Source organism: Camelus bactrianus, chromosome 17 (genome assembly GCF_048773025.1).
Source record: "Camelus bactrianus isolate YW-2024 breed Bactrian camel chromosome 17, ASM4877302v1, whole genome shotgun sequence".
Lineage (NCBI taxonomy): Eukaryota > Metazoa > Chordata > Mammalia > Artiodactyla > Camelidae > Camelus > Camelus bactrianus.
In genome coordinates, this window is record NC_133555.1 from 20,750,036 (window position 1) to 20,770,856 (window position 20,821).

Consider the following 20,821-nt stretch of genomic DNA (forward strand, 5'->3'; position numbering starts at 1 on the left):
TTAAAAGAATCATGGATTTTTTTCCCCCTTTATGTTATTGATATGGTGTATGACATTTCTGGATGTTAAAACAACCTTGCAATCTTGGGAAATTTTGAAACTATTTTTACTTATTACATCTACTAAGATTTTCTATTTTTTCTTGAGTCAGCTTTGGTAGTTTGTGTCTTTTTCATAGTTTGTGCATTTCAAGTAGCTTATCTAATTTGTTGGCATGCAGTTGTTCATAGTCTTCCCTGTAACCTGGATTGTTGCTGTACGGTCGGTAGTCATGTCCTCTCTTTGATTCTTCATTTTAGTATGTTGAGTTTTCTGTCCTCCTTTCCCACCATCCCCACTAGCGTCACTACAGGTTCTTCAATTTTGTTGATATTTTCCGAGAAGAGGAACAGAAGAGTTACAAACAAAAAATACACAAAAAATACACTGTCTTTACATACTTACTCATGTAGTTGCCTTTAATGGTGTGTTTTGTCTCTTTCTGTGGATTTGAGGGTTTTTTTAAGATTTAAGTATTGGAAAAATGTATTGAGCTCTTCCTGCAAACTAGGGTCTAAGATAAAGCACGGTACTGAATTATTTCACTTAATACTAATATTAATACTTACAACATCCCTATTAGGCATCATTCTGATTTTACACATGAGAAAATTGAGGGTCAGAGATTGTATGTAGCTTTTTTTTTTTTTTTTTCTTTTTTGGATTTGAGTTATTACGGTGTGTCGTTTCTTTTCAACCTGAAGGATTCCCTTGGGTATTTCTTGTAGGGCAGTCTGGTAGCAATAAATTCTCTCAGGGTTTTTGTTTTTGTTTTTAAATCTGAGAATGTTTTAATTTCTCCTTCATTTCTGAAGAATAGATTTGCTGGGTATAGAATTCTTAGTTATTCTCAGGACTTTGAACATCTCTTCCTACTGCCTTCTCACTTCATGGTTTCTGGAGAGAAATCAGCTGTTAATGTTGTTGAAGATCCCTTGTGTGTGATGAGTTGCTGTTCTGCTGCTGCTTTCAAGATTCTTTGTTCTTGGCTTTAAAGAATTTGACTATGAAGCCTTTCGGTGTAGATCTTTTGAGTTTATTCTATTTGGAGTTCATTGAGCTTCTTGGATGCGTAGATGTAAATTTTCCATCCAGTTTGGGAAGGTTGAGGCCATTACTGCTTCACATGCTCTGTTCCTTTTCTTCTCCCTGCGCTCCCGCTCCCGTTGTTTGCACGTGACTCTGCCTGAGGCCATCCCACAGGGCCCTGCGGCTCTGCTCACTTTCTTCATTCTTCCCTCTTTGTTTCTGGATAACTTCAGTTGACTTGTCTCAGTTTCCCTGACTCTTCTGCTAGGTCAGTTCAGCTACTGAGCCCCTGTAGTGAATTTTTCATTTCAGTTACTGTACTTCTAAACTCCAAGATTTTTATTAGGTTCATTTTTACAATTTTGGCTCTTTATTTGGTGGGAAAGTATTCAAATGAATGCTTTTCCTTTAGACACTTTCTTTGACAATTTAAAGTTTTTTCTGTAGTAAGTACCAGATCTGGACTTTCCTCAAGGACAGTTTCTGTTGAGTGCTTTTTTTTATGTGTCTTCGCATGTTTTGTATTTTTGTGTTGCTGTTGAAAACTGAGTATTTAAAATAATGTGGCAACTCTGGAAATCAGATCCTCCCTGTCCTCCCCTGGGGTTTGTTGTTCTGTTTATTGTTGAAATTTCTTTCGTGACTTTCCTGGACAAATGTTGTAAAATCTGGTTGTGTAGCCACTGAAGTCCCTCTGTGGTCAGCTAATGACCGGACAGAGTCCTTAAATCACTTCAACCAGCGTGTTGGGGATGTGCCATCCCTTCCTGTCTGCACTGATCCTCAGTGAGGGTCAGTCACAGGGAGGAGAGGAGGACCCTCTCTGTGCTTCCCTAGGCATACACCAAGCCCTGCACATGCATGTGGCCTTCTAGGTCCACAGGAACATGTTGGACCTCTTCAAAGGCCACTATTGACATTTCATTCATCTGACATCTTTTTTTGTTTTCAAGCCAGCCTCCTGTTAGTTCCAACTGATATTCCGGCCTCAGTACTGACCGCTGATGGGTTTCATCACATGCCTTGGGGATAGGGCTTCCTCTGCTGAGCAAACTGTGTCAGGTCACATAAACGCAAGCCCTGAAGATGCAGCTTTTGGGGGTGTCCCCAGCCTATCCTGCCCCCGTCAGTGGTTGCTCAGCTGCCCACTTCTCATGCCACTGCAGAACTGGGGAGAGAGGGACGGGACTTGGGATAAGTTACAATGCTGTAACACTCACTTTTCTTCCTGAGATTTGGGTGTTTTCTTGAATCAACACTCCATGGGTTGTTAATAGCCTTTAGTTTTTCTCTCAAATCCTGAAGCAGTTGATAGTGATCAGCTGTGCTGTTGTTTTTATTGCTTTAATGGAGGTGCAGATGTTCTGAAGTCTTTCTCCTGCCGTTCTGGAAGGACTTCATCCTCCACCCCCTTTGGAGGCGAGTCTGTGGATGAGGTCTGTGCAGTCACCGAGGTTGCTGACTTTAATTTTCTTTCCTTTTTATTTTTTAAATTGCAGCTATACGTTGATTTACAATGTTGTCGTAGTTTCTGGTGTACAGCAAAGTGAAATCAGTTATACATCCATATATTCTTTTTCATATTCGTTTCTATCGTAGGCTATTACAAGCTATTAGGTATAGTTCCCTGTGGTAGACAGCAGGACCTTATTATAGTAAAGCCGACTGGAACCTTCTCGTGGAAAGTGCTGATTGCTGGCCAAGTCCTGGTGGACGTGTTTGGAATCAAGGAGTGTGACCATACAGGGGTCCCTGCTCATGGATGTATAACTGGATACGGTCAGGGAGCCATGCTGCAGTCCCTCACGGGGTTTGGTGGAGCCGACGATGCGCAGGGTCCCGGCTCAGCATCTGACTCAGTTTCTCATGAGTTTCAACAGCAGCTGGTTCCTGTGTCCTCAGGAGTCCAGGTGACTTAGAGGTGGCTCTTTTCTCCCCAGATGACTTACCAAAGCCCCAGATTATCACCCAGCCGGAGACGACCATGGCCGTGGTGGGCAAGGACATCCGGTTCACGTGCTCGGCCGCCAGCAGCAGCAGCTCCCCGATGACGTTCGCCTGGAAGAAGGACAACGAGGTGCTGGCCAACGCGGACATGGAGAACTTCGCCCACGTCCGCGCTCAGGACGGCGAGGTGATGGAGTACACCACCATCCTGCACCTGCGCCGCGTCACCTTCGGGCACGAGGGCCGCTACCAGTGCGTCATCACCAACCACTTCGGCTCCACCTACTCGCACAAGGCCAGGCTCACCGTGAACGGTAAGCGAGTGCTGTCTCTTTAGTTGGGTGTCAGAGCCCTAGAGAGCCACACTCGTGATTGCCCCGACACCCGTGTGGGAGTGACGGGGCACGCCTGTGTTGTGCGATTGCCTGGGTCAGGCCCAGAACAAGCATTGTAGACTGTAGGGTTATTCTCAGTGGATCCTTTGTTTTGGGTGACTTCTTTAATCCAGTTACGTCAAGTGACATTGTAGGCTCAAGCCTTGCACTTTTTTGCACGTATTATCCTACTTAATCCCAGATGTCTGGGGTCCAGAGTCCAAGCCTGCCCTGATCCTGGGGGAGCTGCTGCCTTTTGAGGAGGTGGCACAGCCTTGGGGCCAGAGCCACGGAGGGCAGGGCAGGTGTGCATGCTGGCCTGATAGCAGAAAGGTCTGCAGGTGTTTGACAAGGATTTTCACTCCGTAACCAGCTTTGGAGCCTGTCGAGGTGGCTGGAGGACTGCTGCTTGTTGTAGGGAGTTTAGGGTAGGAGGAGAGAGGTGAGCGGCTTGAGCAGTTGGCCCACCACCCCACTAACCTAACAAGATTCTCTTGATTATTAAACTATAATTAGAAGTGATGCAGCCACCGTGATCTTTAAGCCCTTACAGATCACACACACACAAAACCCAATTTTTTTTTTTTTTTAACCGCACTTTGGCTGGTGGTCTTGGTTTATTCTGAAGGTGTCCTCACTGTTTCTCACAACCTCCGGGCCCTGTTAGACTCTCCACTAAAGCACTCCTGCGTGCACCTGGAGTGACACGGATTCCCGTGTCAGGGAACATCAGGAGAAACACGCTGGCGGAATGCTTTCAGCTCAGGAGAGTGCAGTGATGTGGGTCTAGCCCCATCTCTCCTCCACGGGTTTTTCCCAGGAAGGAAGAGGCAGCCCATTGCTTTCCCCAGGGTGAAGGCCCGTCACCCTGCCCTCTATCACTGCATCTTGCAGGAGCAGACTTTCTGTCTCCCAGGCGCTCCCATGGTGGTGAAGGCAGGCAAGCATCCGTTCCTGGCGCTTAGGGGTCCTCCTGTTCAGACTGACCGCCACGTGAGGGACAGCAGGGGACCGTTTCAGGGAAGCTTTACACCTGAGGGGGTCAGAGCCAGCCTGGCCTGCGCAGTGGGAGGGGCTGATGAAGGCAGCGCCTGTGCCAGGGAGAAGCTGGGCGGCCCTTGGAAAGCTTTGCTCCTGATTCAAAGGGGCCAGTTAGTGGTTCTAGGCCGACAGTGACAAGAAGGGTGGTGAGGGAGGGGGGAAGGTCGGCTTGCTGGAAGACACCTCTGGCCTTCCACCATCTCCACCGTGCGTGTGTGTGTGTGTGTGTGTGTTGCAGTGTTGCCGTCATTCACCAAAATGCCCCATGACATTGCCATCCGGACCGGCACCATGGCCCGCCTGGAATGTGCGGCCACCGGCCACCCTAACCCCCAGATCGCCTGGCAGAAGGACGGAGGCACGGATTTCCCCGCCGCCCGCGAGCGCCGCATGCACGTCATGCCGGACGACGACGTGTTCTTCATCACCGACGTGAAAATAGACGACATGGGAGTGTACAGCTGTACCGCCCAGAACTCGGCCGGCTCTGTCTCAGCGAACGCCACCCTGACCGTCTTAGGTTCGGCTGTTGATACGCGGAGTATATGTGCGTGTGTGAGTGTGTGTGTGTGCGTGTGCATGTGAGGGAGAGATTGCTTACGTGTTGTACGTACCTAGAGGCAAAGTTCTCAAGCTGTTCTGTGAAGCCTGGGGGAGCTGAGTGTGGTGGGCTGTTTCTTTGTTGAACACGTTGGGTTGCTTTCTAGGATTTTCTAACAAGATGCTCTACTTAGGAAAAAAAAAAGGATAGCAGGCTAACGGAGAGAGTCTTCAGAGGGCTTAGATATAAAACCCTCTACATCTCTGCCCCCTAAGTGGGCAGGAGCGGGGTGGGCTAGGTGGGGGACGAACATGGGCCTGTCACAGGGCCGTGTGAGAGCCGTAGGGGCTTCTGTGGCTGGAGGTTAGTTCACCCTCCTTGTTGAAGCCCCCCTGGAACAGTACTGACGTCATTGTGGCAGAAGGTCTCCTGCCAAGCGTGCCCCTCTGCTCTTTCATACGGCATTGCACTCATATGTTGGAATGTCCTTTGGGAGACAAGGCAGATCTCTAGTCGCTGAAGCCCACAGAATAACTGTAAGATCGCCACTGACTTCTTGCAGAAACCCCGTCCCTGGCGGTGCCCTTGGAAGACCGTGTGGTATCCGTGGGAGAAACAGTGGCTCTCCAGTGCAAAGCGACCGGGAGCCCTCCGCCCCGCATCACGTGGCTCAAGGGGGACCGCCCCCTGAGCCTCACCGAGCGGCACCACTACACCCCTGGCAACCAGCTGCTGGTCGTTCAGAACGTGGTGGCGGAAGACGCGGGCCGCTACACCTGCGAGATGTCCAACACCCTGGGCACCGAGCGCGCGCACAGCCAGCTGAGCATCCTGCCCACGCCGGGCTGCAGGAAGGACGGCACCACCGTGGGCATCTTCACCATCGCCGTGGTGTGCAGTGTCGTGCTGACGTCGCTGGTCTGGGTGTGCATCATCTACCAGACCCGGAAGAAGAGTGAGGAGTACAGTGTCACTAACACAGGTGAGCCGCGCCGGGGAGGCAGCAGCCACGTCCAGAGGGCTTTTTGGGAAGGAAGTTCAGTATATTTGGAAGTTGAGAACCCCTGGGAATATGGAGTCCTTTGGGACAGCTGAGGCTTTGGTCTCAGGGACTTATACTCTCTCTTGGGAATTGCACCTTAAAGGGGCATAAGCTCAAATGTAAGAACATTACGACTGCGGTGTTTGGAGGCCTCCCTGGCGGCTGCCCCAGGGTGACTGGCAGTGACCCCGGCCGCCGCCCTCCTCATCTCCGGCCTGTATCTTTTGTTTACTCAGACATCTGACTGCTGCACCCTTTTCTCCCTGGGTGCACGGTAAGGCTGAGCCTGTTGTGGGAAGGCTTCCCCAGTGCAGGCTGCCCACCTTGACACCCGCTCCTGGGCGTCCTATCTCCTTGCAGATGAAACCATCGTGCCACCAGATGTTCCGAGCTACCTGTCTTCTCAGGGGACCCTTTCTGAGCGGCAGGAAACTGCGGTCAGGGCTGAGGGCAGCCGTCAGGCCAACGGGCACGTCGAGAATGATGGTAAGGCTGCAGTGCCTGGGGCGGCGGCTCCTGCCCTGCCGGGGACAGGGGCTCAGCCTCATCCTGAGCGCAGCTGGGGAGCCAGCAGGCTGGTGACCTGAGGCTTCTGTTGGTTTGTTTTTGGACTTTACCCATGCAAGTTGTGCAAGGTTTTAAAGTCCTTGTCTCCCAGGAAGTCCCTCTCCTGGGCTTGGTACCTCCTAGTCAGGATAAAGTAGGACTGGCTGACGTAAGAGCCGTAGACACACTCCAGTTCCTGCTGGAGGAGGGGGAGTGCCCAGAGGCCTGGGGGAGACTGAGCGCTTGCTTGGGGGCAAGTTTCTCCTTACAAAGAACTGCTGTGCACGCTCAAAGGCCTGCCTGCTGGGAAGGCAGGATTAGAAAACGATCCTCGCTGGGCCTCTCGAATCCAGCACTGGAAAGAAAATGGTTTTAAACCATCCCCGTGCTGACAGCCTTGCCCGTTCTCCTCACTGGGTGCCCAGTGAAGTGCCAAGCCCGGCGTATCTAACTGTGTCGGGCTCTTGTAGGTGTCGGTCCAAGAGATGCAAGCCTGTTTCCAGAGGTGGAAGGTGACAGCCTTATGTGCAGGCAGCCCAGGCTCTGCGCTGGGTTTATGCAGGAGCCATGGAAAGTGATGGAGAAAGCCAACGGGACGGCTGGGCCGGAGAAGATGCCGGGTAGGAGATGCTTCCGTCAGAAGTGCTCTGTCCTTGGAATGAAAATGTGGGCTCCCAGGGTCATCAAATGAAAGGAGAAGGCGTATCTTAATAGTCAGATCTTGGCATTCAACTTACTAACAGGCCTGGTTGTGTCTTAATTCCAGAAGATGGCCTGTCAGTAATAATGGTGTGATGACAAGCCTTAAGGTTTGTATGTGATTGGCCCAAACGGGAGGAGGAGGAGGAGGAAAACTGATTTTTCCTGAGGAACCTAGGACCCAGCATACTCCCTGAGGTGTGCTGAGTGTGGGGAAAGTAAGGTAGCTAGAGAGGCTGTAGGTCAGGGGTGGAACGTAGGCCTAGTGTGTAGGAGGGCGTAGGTTCGATAGGAAAGCAGGAGAGCAGGCCGGGCCCTACTAGGCACATACAAAGAGGGATTTTAGTCACTACATTTGATTTTTCCGATCCACTTCCAGCTGAATTCATCATGAACTTCATGACATTTTCTTGGGGGCAGGGAGGAAATCCTGTCATGCAGGGTGTGTGTGTGTGTGTGTGTTCGTTCGACATCAGAGCGTATGCTCTGACTGAGGCATTGATCTGAAATGTTTAAACGTGGAAGCTCTCTTCTCCATTAAGGGCTTAGTGTCTGCCCGGTCTTGGGACAGACTCAGGGGACAGAGCTGCTGAAAGCCAGACTGAGGCCTCACGACTCTGTAGGGGCGCAGTCTGGTCTCTGCCTGGGCCAGAGACTTCAGGGCCCGGAGCTCACCACTGTGTGGCTCTGTCCGCAGAGCGCAGTGGCCCGCGGCTATGCGGTGACTGCAGCCCCGACTCGGACAGTCACTCGAAGGAGCCCGCCATCTGTCCCCCTCCGGCGCCCAGAGACGGTGCGCAGCCTGGGACTCTAAGCAGCCGGAATGACCGCCCACAGCATCTGAGCAGTGGGACTGCCGAGGGCGCCCTCTACCCCAGTAACCATGACAGAATGCCGACAGCCTGCAAGAAAAAGCCAGCAACGCCTCTGGAGGGGAAAGGTGACCAGGCGCTGTCTGGGGAGGAGCCCCTGGCAGCAGGTGGGGAGCGCAGGATGCAGGGTCTGACGTGCCCCCCTCCCTGCCCCCCTTCTAGGGTCCTCCTCTCGGACTTCGGAGTCTGGCTCTCACAGCCGAGCTAGAGACCTCCAGCCTTCCTCTGCGTTGACTCCAGGCAAGCCTGAGCTGCCAGAAGCCGCCTCAGGCTCTCCTGACGTCCCCAGTGAAGGCCAGCACTTACTTCTTTCCAATGGACACCTCCCCCAGGCCTGTGACTCCAGCCCTGAGGCCACGCCACTGACAGGGCAGCCCCCCGGGAAACGGCGCACGCCGCTGCTGTTTGCACCGAAAAGCTAGGCTTCGTCTACCTCGGCTCTTGTCGCGTCGGTCTCTGCAGGAAAGAGGTAGGAGAGGCGGTGCGGAAGCCCGGCTCCAGGCGTCCCCAGTCTCCGCTCCCACGTGCGGCACCGGGAGGGAGATGGACTCGCAGCTGCAGCACAGCAATGCAAGAGGCTATTGTGTACACAAGGCAGAAAAGTATTGGATACCATTGTACATAAGAGTTTTCAGAGATTGCATATATATTATATATCTTTTACAAAGGATATTTTAATCTTTAGTGCATGGTTAACAGAAAAAAAAATCGTACAGTTTTGACACTTATTTTTCATACCAGGTTGCTGTTTAATTTCAGAAGTGGGGAATAGTTCTGGTGCCTTAATGCATGGATGGAGTTTCTAGGAGCTACAAACCACATTTGCTTCCAGGAGCCTTTGGTGGGTGGGAAGGAAGGGGAGTCCCTGGATTTGCACTGCACGTCAGGGCGGACCCCCCAGGACAGAGGCTGGGCTGGCGTGGGAAGTGACTCCAGTCGATGTTGCGCATGAGTGGGTGCCCTTGCAGGGAAGGACTGCTCGTAGGGTTAGGTTCTTTCTGGAACAAGCGGAACAGGGGTTGTTAAGCCACCACAAGCAACTGGCTCGAACAAGGAAGCACTGCCTTTCTTCTGTGATAAAAGCAAATGTGGTTTTGTCAGTATCACTCGACTGCCATTTGAGGCTTTTTAATATGATAGAGGCTGCTGGTGTTGGTACCTGTGGATTTTTCAATAGCGATTTTAGTTCTGCCAATATAATTCTTACATTGGCCTTGGGGGGAAAGAAAAGAATCAGAGGCCTTACTGTTCAGGGCTAGCATGTCTCTCCTGAGGATCCAGAGCAGGCCTGTCCTCGTCCTGTCCTCGCACAGGCGGACCCGGGCTAGGACCCTCAAGAGGTCTAGTGCTTGACCTGGGTTCTGGGTCTCATTTGCACTTTTTGGAGACCTGTAGCTAACCATCTCGTGAGTGCCAATGTGTTTACTTCAGGAAGAATTACGTTGAAACAAACACGGTCCTTCAAAATCTCAGAAAGCAAAGTTCCTTTAGCCAAACAGCTGAAGGGGAGGTATTGACTAAATTGCTGTCCAGTGCCGTCACTGTTCCCAAAGGTAAGAAGCACATGTAGAATTTTGTTCTCGACAGTTAACTGATTTTTGTTACTTCCACAAAATATGTGAATTTGCTGCTTCTGAGAGGCAATGTGAAAGAGGGAGTATTACTTTTATGTACAAAGTTATTTATTTATAGAAATTTTGGTACAATGTACATTGAAAAACATGTAAAATATTGAAGTGTCTAACAAATGGCATTGAAGTGTCTTTAATAAAGGTTCATTTATAAAATGTGAGGGGTGTGGTAGGGTCCTTCTTACACTTACGTGAACCCGCACTGCTTCAACCCCACTTAAGTGCAGAGATCCCCTTACAAAGGCAGACATTCTTCTGCCTTTAATTACCTTTTTCCCCCTGAAAAGAAAAAAATGGTTTTAGTCAAAGCAGAATTCTCTCTGTTGCTCCAGGGATGGCACCGTTAGATTCCTGAGGTTTCTTGTTGAATTTCTCTCACACCTGGAGCCTGTTAGCTCAGCACCAAAATGGTGGCCTTCCCTTCTCCTCTCTGTGACTCCCAGTGTCGAGCCTGAAGCTCCAAGGAGCAAACTTTACCGAGGAGAGAGGAGGAAACCACCCTGTTTCCAAGGCCGGCCCCGGCCCTTGCTTAGGGTCTGGAACAGAGCCAGGTGGGCGAGCGAGGGCTCCACCTCCCCCGAGGACCCACCGTGCCCACCCTGTCCCTGAGCCATGACTGCTTTCTCCCACACGTGGGCCGCTGGACACTTCTCTGTAAAACAATACAGTTGTGATTTTAGAGGTGGAATCTGAGGGTAATTGAGAACAGCAGCCTGGCTGCCCAGCAAGAATGCTCGCTATGCACCTGTAGTTCCCTCTTCACACGAGGCTGGAAGCTTATGCAATCGAACTACCCAAGGGGAAAAACCCCCCCCACACCCCCAGCTTTTCCCCTAAGTCTCCTTCCTTTACCCATTCTAGCCTTTCTCTGAAAATTGTAACCACCTCTACCTTTGGCTGAATCCTTCATCACGTGGCAGGAAATGAAAGCTCAGATACAGATCAAACGAAGGCTCTGAAGAGTCTGGACTTAGCGCTGCCACTGATTTATTAAGGGTCTGAGAAAACTGTTCAAAGTACCGCTGAACTCCGCGGACAGGCTGAAGACGCCACTCCCGCCAGCCTGGAGCACGGAAGACAGGTTCTTGGTGTCGTAATCCAAGCAGGACTGGATTTCAGCGCCGTGTTCTGCGGTTCAGATGGCCCAGCAGCTGCTCACCGGAAGGGAGACAGTTCTCACAGCGGGACCCTTTCCTGAAAGAAGGGGCCGTCTGATTCAGGGCCTCTCTCTGCCAAGTTCCAACAGAAAGCTGCGAGTTTGGTCATAAGCACCAAGAAAGATGAAACCTCCCAGACTGATGGCTGCCATTCGAGGGAAGACACCTGCAAATAATCTAGGAGGGGGGAAGGCAAGAGGAAAGATTTTTTAAATTTTGTGTTAAAAAAGAAAAGGTTAAATTCCAACACCCACAGGTTGCTCAACACACCATGCTCATTAAACCCCACACAGCACTTAGAATTTGTGTGTTTTTCCTTTCAGAATGGCACTAAATTACTTTCCCAAGTAGACTTGTGGAAGTTGGAGCCCAGCTGTTTGCTGGCTGAAGGGGCTAAATACCAAAGAGCTGACTGAGCACCCACAATTACGTCCAGCAATTAGTCAAGTCACAGTAACTCTGTCCCCACAATAGTTCTGTGTAAAACTTTCACACCGTTTTTGGCTTGGAGAGATGAAGTCTACCACACATCCATATGCATGCGCGCGTGTGTGTATAAAGGAGTCGAAGGGCTGAATCCCAGGGAAGGCTGGAGGAGCGGAGGTGGGTGCAGGGAGTTAGGAGATACTCCCCGACCACTCTGCTGCCCCTCCCAGTGACTCACTCAGTCACATTTTATCCCTAGAGACCCACAAAATGTGATGCCACGAAGGGGAAATTGACTGCACAGATTCCTTATTTTCCTTCCCCTCTAATGAAGGATAAGAAGGCGAGTGGGCTCCAGTAGGGAGGGAGGGGAGCAGCGCCTCGTTACTGGTTCTGTCCCCGACTGCCACAGAAGGCCTGTCATCGTCAAAGGTGCATTTCATTGCTCGTTCCCAAAGTTGCAAAGTAAAAGAACAAAGTTACTGGGGGACGCAGACTATGGAGTCATTCTTTAAAACTCTCCCAACAGCGACACACGGGTATTCGTTCAAGGATGGTGTTGCTGGTAAGAGAAAACCTGCACAGAACGCCCTCTCCAGTTACACAGATCCTGACAATACACACACGGGAGACCATGCAGCTGGGAGGACAAGGTCGTCCAGGGACCAACACAGGACGGACACACAGAATGTTCTGAAAGAAGCCAGTCGCACAGCCACACGGGTAACATGACGGCACAAACACGGCTGAGCTGCATCCTCAGCTTCATCTGGAGGTAAGGATACCGGAGAGCTTCCCTGCCTGCGTTTCTGTAATAATCAAACCTTTCACCAAGAGTATTACTTTTGTAAGCAGGAAACAAAAATCACCAAGTCAGAACTAGTGGATTTATTACTGAAAGAGGATTCAGGTCAGATGTAGGGAAGAAAATGCAAAGTGAGGAGGAGATGCCAACAGTACTCAGTGTGGCCTGTACGGTCCGGGAAGAGCCTCCGTGCTCCGCTACAGGGGGGCTCGCCAAGAGAGCGGACAGGAAGAGGAACCCCCGGGGCCAGGTCACAGCGGCCCCGGCTGCCTCCTTCCCGCGTGCCTGCTGGGAGTGGCCAGCCTGCCTCCCCCTGGATGTCGCACCCAGCACTTCTGAGAAAAATGGACTGCTGGAGAGCAGTCTTAGGGGCCCGGATTTTAGTTAGCTAATGAAGGATTTAAACCATTAAGTAAGGTACTGTACACACTGAGAATCTCTCTGTTGTCCACATAAAAATTCTGTAGACCAAACTACACTTGTAAGGGAAAAAGTTGTTCAGCTCGGCCTCAAATTGTTTTCGCATGAGGTGGCAGGTCATGGCACAAACCCCACAGTTACTGCTTTGAGACCACTGTGTCCTTCTGGCCCTAGAAAGAGATTCCTCTCCCTGCCCCTACCCTACAGAGGGAAGGAGGTCAGCAGCAGCTGGGCGGGGGCAGACCCCATCTGCCACCGAGTGCCCCCCCAGCCCTCCTCCCGGACGCCGGGACTCGCTTCTACAGCCAGCGTCCTGCTCAGCGCTCACTGCTAATAAGCTCAGCTGCTCCCTGCAAGGGGCAGATGGAAGCAGTTTATGGTTTCACTAGATGACAAGTGAGTCTGTTAACATAATTACAGCCTTAAAGTAGAGTAATTTGTACAGAGAGCGCCCCAACCCAACTCGGAGGCGGAGACGCGTGCTGAGCAGGGGGCCAGGCAGCAGCTAGTCTAGGGAGGGCCTGGTGGAGAGAAAGCAAAGGCCAGCTGACGTGCCAGAGCAAGCTCACCATCCGCTCTGGCTCCTGGACTGAGGGAGCGTGCGGTATTTTCATTACGGAGAACCCAGTCTGCCCAAGAGCATGGATTCCAAACCTCACCAGGACGTGGTCCTCCCCCGTGTGAACCAACAGGGAGAGACCCACACATCACCATTTTCATTTATGCCGAGAGCTCAGCACCAGCCCCAGGCGGGTGGGGAGACTACGCACCCGGCATCTCAGACACTGTCCACCCGGCAGGATGCTCCGGGGCCGCAGGGGGAGCCCGCAGCGGCTCTGCATGGAAGGCACACAGAGGACGTGGCCAGGGACGCGGGGACCACTGTCTGGGCAGCTGCCCATGTCTGCAGGGGGTTCTGTTGGTGTCTTCTTATTACAGCCCTCCTGTCAGATCATGTGGTCTTTTATCACACTGTCATCAGCTGCCTGCGATGCTCTGCTGAGCACCCCGCTGTGCATACTACTGAGAGCCCAAGACTTAAGAAGCTTCTGGGAGATAAGCACAACTCCAGACCACCTCTCAGGGCTGACAGCAGGCACAGGGACAGGCCTCTCGGACGCCCCTCCTGTGCCTGGAACTCTGGCACTGCCTGGCTACGGAGCACCCAGTGACACCAGCACTGGGACGGGGGACATGCAGTTTCACTCATCTCAAAGACACGTCTTCTCCACAAGCTCGCGGTGACCACGGGTCTGCCAACTCTGCCAACCCCACACATCGCCACTTCCTCAGGAAGGGCAGGTAGGCTGCAGCTCCACCTGACGCCACGGGGTCAAGGTCAAGAGCAGAGGTTTGACCAACAGGTGCCAGTGACTCTCGTAAGAACTCTGTCAAAACAGGTAAGAGTGGCATCTGGGAGTCTGGCCATGTAACCTGCAACAGTGGCCTCACGCAATACCTCTCTGGCCCAGTCACTCTGTGAAGCCCTAAGAATCGGCCCTGCATTTCAGAGCTCATTTCTTCCCCGTCACACCAGTTCTTTGTTCAGTGAGGAACTGGTGTCAAAGTCAACATGCCTCTGCTGTGAGCACCCAGATTCCTATTTCCTCACCAGCTCTTAGCCAGAAATTGCTGGCTCAGGACACAGAAGCTCCCACCCTGCCCCTCCCAGGCTCAGTTACTCCTTCCTGGTAAACCCAGCCCTTCTCTCCATACCCTCTGTCCCTGAGGTGACCAGAGGTGGCACATTCCACAAAACCACAGAACGGCTCCTATTTTGCCTAGATGATAGCGCCTCCTGCAACACCTTGTCCGGGGCCTGACTGACCTGTGTCGTCCTCCCCAGACTGTCCACTAGGCTGAAATTAAACCTGTCAGATGCACAGAAAACCACAGTCAAGTGAATGAGCGACACGCTGTGGGGAAGACGGGGTGGCGCTGCAGCAGCTCTGCTGTTTCACACCAGGCCTGTCGCTAGGCTCCCCCCACCGTCCCCAGGAGGAGGCTGCTGCTCTGCTCTCTCAGGAAAATCCCTGGTAGATGATCCCAAAGCCAGTCGTGCCTTCTGTCCAGATCCCAGCCTTTCCCCAGGTGTACAGGCTCACGTTGGAAAAGCAGTGTTGAAACAGCACTCTGAAGGGAGCTCTGCGGGACCTGATGCTAGAGGTCTGAGGCGCTTGGCTGATAGCACAGAACCCTGGGTTTCAAGGGAGGTCTCGTGCACTGTGGCATGTCGAAAGGGGTAACTAGTAACAGTAAAAACTGCCCCCAAACACAAATGCTCGCTCACGTGCTATTCCTGTAATTACACCGGAAGCCGGTTTTCTTCCTGCTGCAGCCCAGAACTCAGCAGCGGCCATATATGTGGACAGCGGGATGGGAATCACCTGGCTAAAATGTGACATCAACTTGACTGCAACGGTACCTCACATAAGCAACATCAAATCTAACGTTTTGTCCAAGAAAAATAAAGACGATCTCAACCAGGACAGAAGCAGAAGGAAGGAATGGTGTTCCTGCGAAGCCGGGCTAAAGGAGGGGGAGCTGGGGAGAAGCGGAGGCAGCTGGGCCTCCCCTCCCGGCCTTACCCTGACAGCCCCTGCGTCCGCCAGACACCGTGCAGGGCGGAGAGGACGTTCCCACTGGCAGTGCTGGAACCGGCCTGCGTGGAGAGACAGAGAAAGCCATCACCTTGTGAACCGCCCCCCACCCCAGCTGGCTCTCGGGGACCCGCGGACGCACGGCTGCCCACCACCCTCAGCTAGCACGGAGCTTCACACAGACTGAGGGGTGTCTCGGGGAGCAGGACCTCTGGATCTCACTAGACCAGAAGTCCTTACATTCAAACCCACAAGCAAGCACTGATTTGGACAACTTCCTGCTGGAAGCGGCTTTTCTAGGTTATTTCTCTCACCAATGAGCAGAGCTTACCCGGATAATTCACATCCAACTGTTTAACAGGAAAAAGACTGAAAGCAGTATTGATCTGAGCAGGATGGGGAATAATCAGTATAAACGGTACAATTATGAAACTTGTCTAAGTGGCCAATAAACACATTTAATACAGAGTACTATGTTCAATTTACAACAGGCTTTTCCCTGTTTTACAATTCTGCTCTTATTTGTCTGACTTTTCCACAAGGGTGTGACTTCTTTTTATTGTTTTCATCCAGATGTGTTATAGGTATGGCATTCCCTGAAGTCTAGAGCCAGCTTTTTTGAAACCTATTTTTCTTAACGACATTTTTTTAAAAACAATTTTGAAAAATGTCCTAAGTGATAAAGGCACAGTAAGCGTGGTGGAAGTTCAGAGCCTGGGGCGTACTCGCTGCCTGGCACGAGGCAGACCAAATCCCTCAGAGGTCTGTCACCAGTAAAAACAGAGATGATAGGAAAACCATCACCAGGCAGAGGCTCTACCAGTCTTACCTGCTCACAAAATGTCAACGAAGATGATGTCGAAAAGCTACAACGCTACCCAGACAGCGGCCACAGCGATTCCCGCGGGACCCGCTCTGTCCGGTGGCAGTTTCTTCAGTGCTTCCACAGGCAGCGTAAGGCTGCTAGTTACAGGTGTCACCCTGCTCCTGTTCACTCTACAGACACGCAAGCCCCAGTGCAGACACGAGCATCTGCTGGGTCTGCGTTACGCTATTTTACCACTCACCTTAGCCAACATGATTCTTGTTTTTGCCACGTCCAGAGGCGTGGTGACTGCAGCTGCAAAGCCACCTGTGCGTATAAAAATACCCAGCACACAAGTGAGGTATTGTTTACTGCATTACACGGGGTTTTATAATTTTTCTTTTAGAATTCCTCATAACTCTGCCGAAAATACTTCTGGATCCTTATGTCTACTTGACTGATTCAAGAACGGGATGCACACGTGCAAAACCTGAAGCACGTGCTCCACTGCGTTTGCAGTGAAGCCGAACTGTGCGTGCAGGGTAATGCTTTACACACGCAGGCAAGACAGACAAGAAAAACAAGGCCCCACGATCTATCTTGCTCGCCCTGGAGCCACAGACAAGCCCACATGTGTATGTGGGGGAAACGTCTGTGGTCAGACACCCCCTCCTCAATGTGAGCAACTGCTCCCCGAGTCTCAGGGCTCCACGCCTCTCGTGGGCCACGTTCTCTAACCTGACGCCCAAATGCTGCTGTGGGTTCTGCTCTGAGGCCAAACTGGCAAACAGAAACGCGAGTCACTGTAGGGATTCCTGGTGTGAGTCGCCAGATGCTCAGGGTTAAAAGAGTAAACTTCTCTGTATTTCCAGGCTTCTGGCAACAGGTGAGTTAGAGGAACAAGATTCCTAAACTTAACTTCTGAATCTTGAGAGTAAGTCTTGATTCAAGCCCCCACTCTTCCTGACAGCTTCTTTCCTATCTTTTCTCTCCTGTCCTTTTTACTTAAATACCATAACTGCCAAACTAGTATTTTTTTTAAATCCACACATTTTAAAGGGGTCCATATCTGCAGAAAGAAGAATGGAGGACTAGCTTTTTTTTTTTTTAAACAGAAACCACAAGGGCTTTCTAAAGGTTCGGCTTCCACGCACCAGAGTGAAATGGGCAGTTTCCTAAGCACTGAACACAGCGTGTGTGAGGTGCGCTTCAGAAACAGCACTTTCCCTCTGAGGTTTGTGGTGTGTGGACAAGAAGGCCATTTGATCTCTGCCAAGTATCTTTCTAAATATGTTGCTGAACTAAGATCATTTAACTGAACCTCCTCCGTTTGGGAACATTTCCTATGACGCTGACTTTTGCAAAGATGTACCCATTTATGCCCTTTATGCTCCATTTTTGCTTACTCGTGAAGAAAACAGACGTTAGGCCTAAGGAGTAAATAACCATATACATGAGTATTAAAGTCCCTTTTCTTTTAGCCACCTGTGTGTTATGAATATGAGACGTTGTCCTCCAAAGTGAAAAGCTGCCTGAGATTCAGAGACTTGCTAAACTCCAAGTATTTTAAAATTCTGTGAACCCAATTCTGAAATCCTACTCTTTTTGGGCTTTTTTAATCACACATTCTGCCCTAAAGAAGTAAATATCCTTTTCATTATAGAAAAGGGTCAGGGAAGACTTCACATCCATAAACATTTTATTGTTTAATCCTTAGGAAGGAAGAAAGGAAAAAAAGGAAAGAATAAACCTGTAATATCTCAAACTTCCACCCCAAATCTGACATTCAGTTTTGTTTCCCTTACTGGCTGCAAGGGTTATTAGCAGGGCCCTGCCTGAAAGAACTCATCTTCAGAATCACAAAGACCAGGGCTTAACTCCTTGCTCTGCAAGTCGACTGGCCTTCAGTCAAGTTCTTATTCTCTAGTTAAAGTCCTATAGGAGACAGGTACTCTCATTGTCCGATGCTGCCAGTGGGGACACTGAGGCTCAGAAGGGCTGAACAAGCCATGGAAGGTTCTACTCAGGGCCCAGCTGAGACGTGAACTTGTCTGACAGCCTCTAGGACCTGATCTCTGGGCCGCTGGGCCCCCTGCTGGCCTCACACAGCGCTGTGACCCAGAGAGTGAGCGAGCACAGGCCAAGCGTCTAGGACTGGGCCTGGCTCACACTAGCGCTCCAAGTAATGAGACAGAGAGGGTGTGAGATTTTCCTTCAAGTCTTCAGCCCAATAGAAAACAGTAGGCACTCAGAAGTGCCTACTGGGTGTCCTGGACAAGTGACTTTAATTTTTGCAGACTGAAGATTTCACACTGTCCCCCTACAATGGAGCTAGGAACACCTGGGCCTCCTTCATGGGCACTCTAGGACTGTGCTGGTATACCCGCTGATTGCTTTATCTCACCTGCACGGGAATCACTGTTCCATTTGAAAGACAGCTTGCCCAGGGCCACACAGACACAAAGTCATGCGTATCTTGGCCCCAAAAGTCGCGCTCTTTTGCTACACGGTGACTCTGATACTTGATTAAGACACATTCAAATTTGTCTGATTGTCAACATTCAGCAGTGCATACACCGTTTTCCTATTTGAAAATGTTCACAAACTGACCTAAACCAACTAAAAAGACTTAAAAATTGACAAGGACATCATCTGTCCCCTGTCTGACCACCCAAGCTCTCACGAGTTACCTATGTTGCAAAGTATCTGCCTTCTGCTAAATTTGGATACTGCAAATCGAACTTATTTTTGTCCATTAGCAAAAGTTCACTGTTCCTTTACTGGAGACGCCTGCCAATATTCTCCCAGTGATTTCTGTTTCGGGAAAGTAATATGAAGAAAAGTTAGACAAAAACACATATGCTGAAATCGGCCCTAACTTTACTACCATGATGGAAACCGTATTTTATGAAAGTTATTAATAAGTCAACTCAGATGTCTTCAAATATCAAAGACTGCTTTAATGCACAGGCCTCACAATGCTTTTTATGAGGCTGTAAGAAGGACTTGTGAAGATCATGCCATAGGGTAACTGGTCATAATGGGGAGGGGGCAGGGGACCTGTATTTTCATTTAAAATGTAGTTATTTTCTACATTTTACTTAAGGGAACTGTAAACTGCTGGTAATAAATACAAGGAACATGCTAACATATTAGACAGGAAATAATTATTTGGTACAGCAACTGCAGGCTTATTTAGTGCTCAAATCACACGTGAAACAATTTTCTATGGGTTCCACCAGAGTGAGGTTTTTACTGAATGTTAAGCTAACTGCTTTCAAGGACCAGATTCGGGGGAAATTAGACTTTTACGATGAGACTGCATCTTACATGTCCTTAGGGGACAAATGCAGGTTCTTTGGCTTCTCCAGACAAAGGGGCCACTCTCCTACAAGAGGCCCGGAGCTGTCACCTCCAACAGCAGCTGTGAATGTGGTGGGGGGCAGCTGTGGGCAGTGCTGCCATTCACTGTCCCTCCTGGGCCTCCCCTCCCCCCAGATGCGCTGGGAGCAGGAAGAGCATCTCCACCTACCACCTCCAGACAAGCGCCCAGGCTCGGAGGGCTTCCACAACAGCAGCAACAAACGTTTTCTTACGTGTTTTAAAGACTGTATCAGGCCTTGTCATTTGTTACGCAGATAGTCCTTCACCCTAGTTTAGAATTTCAAGCCATGGGGGGAGATCTCGCTCTCTCTCCCTCCTCTCTTAGAGAATGTTAGTTAAGTGTTCATTATAACAAACTGATCAAAGAACACTAGCACAGCAAATCTCACTGTAGTAGCAGATGTCGTAATTACTTACAGTGAACGATGGTTTCATGTTTGGAAGTTAACTTGAAGTGAGCAAGTTGGCAAAGTCCATTTCCCCCCCCTAATTTAACCCCTGACCAGAAGCCAAGGGAACTTCTGAGCATGACAAGCCATCAACACCTCCAATCTCAAGGGACATTTTTGGATATTTGCGCCAAGTGGTTTATAAAGCAAGCCTGGGCACTGGAGAGTGCCGAGGACGGCCAGAGAGCAGTTCGCCCACGATGATTAACCAGTTTACACTTGGAAAAAGCACACAAGGATGAGAAATCAGATTTCTGGTTCAAGGGCAAGTGTTATCACTGCCTTTCTGGCCATTAAGGCTAAAACGCCTGAAAGTGCGGAGGGTAAGCAGATGTCAGGGGCTGCCCAAGGTGGCAAGTCAGAATTCATTTCTCTATGCTGTGCAATGCACAATCTTGCAACAAACTCGTACAGAGTATCACTTTTTCACAATTTGGAATACTTTCAAACTATGATTATCTTTCAGAAAGGTTTTAAAATAATACACTTGTTCCTCAGGATCAAAATTTATCCCAACTAAAATTTCAAGAAACGTAGGTATTTTATCTTTTGCTAAATACACATGTAGATCTACTGACAACTGATTTTTTCTGGCAACCCTTGGGCAAATTCCTATCAGAACCTCAGCTGGAAAAATAAGATAATTGTACTGGAGGAGTCTGGAAATCTACACCCTATTAGAGGAAATGATTATGTATAGTAAGTTTATTAATGTTATTTTTTCAGTGCAATTAAGAGTATGAATTACTGTGGTGATGACAGCTTTTCACTTTCTGGGTGCTGATTGTTTTTAGTGAGCTAGTAATAATTCCTTAAATTCAGTTTTAACGATTACAAAATACTAACACATTATCTCACCTATCCCAGAAATGATCCCTTAACAGAGGGAGGGTTGCTTCTACGTGACGAGTAAGAAAACTGCTGCACAGTAAGGCCCCGCGGTCTCAGCCCTTAGTTGGTGATAGACCAGAGATCTGACAGCTCTCGGACAGGTCAGCCAGCACCACATCTGTG

At 50.1% G+C, this 20,821-nt stretch overlaps 2 protein-coding genes across 7 annotated transcripts in view; one reads left to right on the forward strand and one right to left on the reverse strand.

The window, feature by feature from the left end:
- Positions 1 to 9,922, forward strand: part of LRIG1 (leucine rich repeats and immunoglobulin like domains 1) — a 111,303-nt gene extending 101,381 nt beyond the window's left edge. Inside the window, exons 13-19 of the mRNA XM_045514415.2 lie at positions 3,009 to 3,329; positions 4,669 to 4,950; positions 5,534 to 5,953; positions 6,374 to 6,499; positions 7,030 to 7,179; positions 7,956 to 8,198; positions 8,293 to 9,922. Coding sequence (XP_045370371.2) covers positions 3,009 to 3,329; positions 4,669 to 4,950; positions 5,534 to 5,953; positions 6,374 to 6,499; positions 7,030 to 7,179; positions 7,956 to 8,198; positions 8,293 to 8,552 — 1,802 coding nt within the window. The 3' untranslated portion in view covers positions 8,553 to 9,922. The remainder of the gene's footprint in view (positions 1 to 3,008; positions 3,330 to 4,668; positions 4,951 to 5,533; positions 5,954 to 6,373; positions 6,500 to 7,029; positions 7,180 to 7,955; positions 8,199 to 8,292) is intronic.
- An 809-nt stretch (positions 9,923 to 10,731) lies between these two features.
- SLC25A26 (solute carrier family 25 member 26) overlaps positions 10,732 to 20,821 on the reverse strand; it is a 112,984-nt gene continuing 102,894 nt past the window's right edge. For 5 of the 6 annotated variants that reach the window (XM_045514422.2, XM_045514418.2, XM_010951944.3 and 2 more), the window contains 3 exons: positions 16,237 to 16,301; positions 15,158 to 15,231; positions 10,732 to 11,095 (listed from right to left, as the gene is read on the reverse strand). In XM_045514422.2, the coding sequence (XP_045370378.1) occupies positions 10,978 to 11,095; positions 15,158 to 15,231; positions 16,237 to 16,301 (257 nt within the window). In that variant the 3' untranslated portion in view covers positions 10,732 to 10,977. The remainder of the gene's footprint in view (positions 11,096 to 15,157; positions 15,232 to 16,236; positions 16,302 to 20,821) is intronic. The other variant, XM_045514419.2, reaches the window with a different exon arrangement.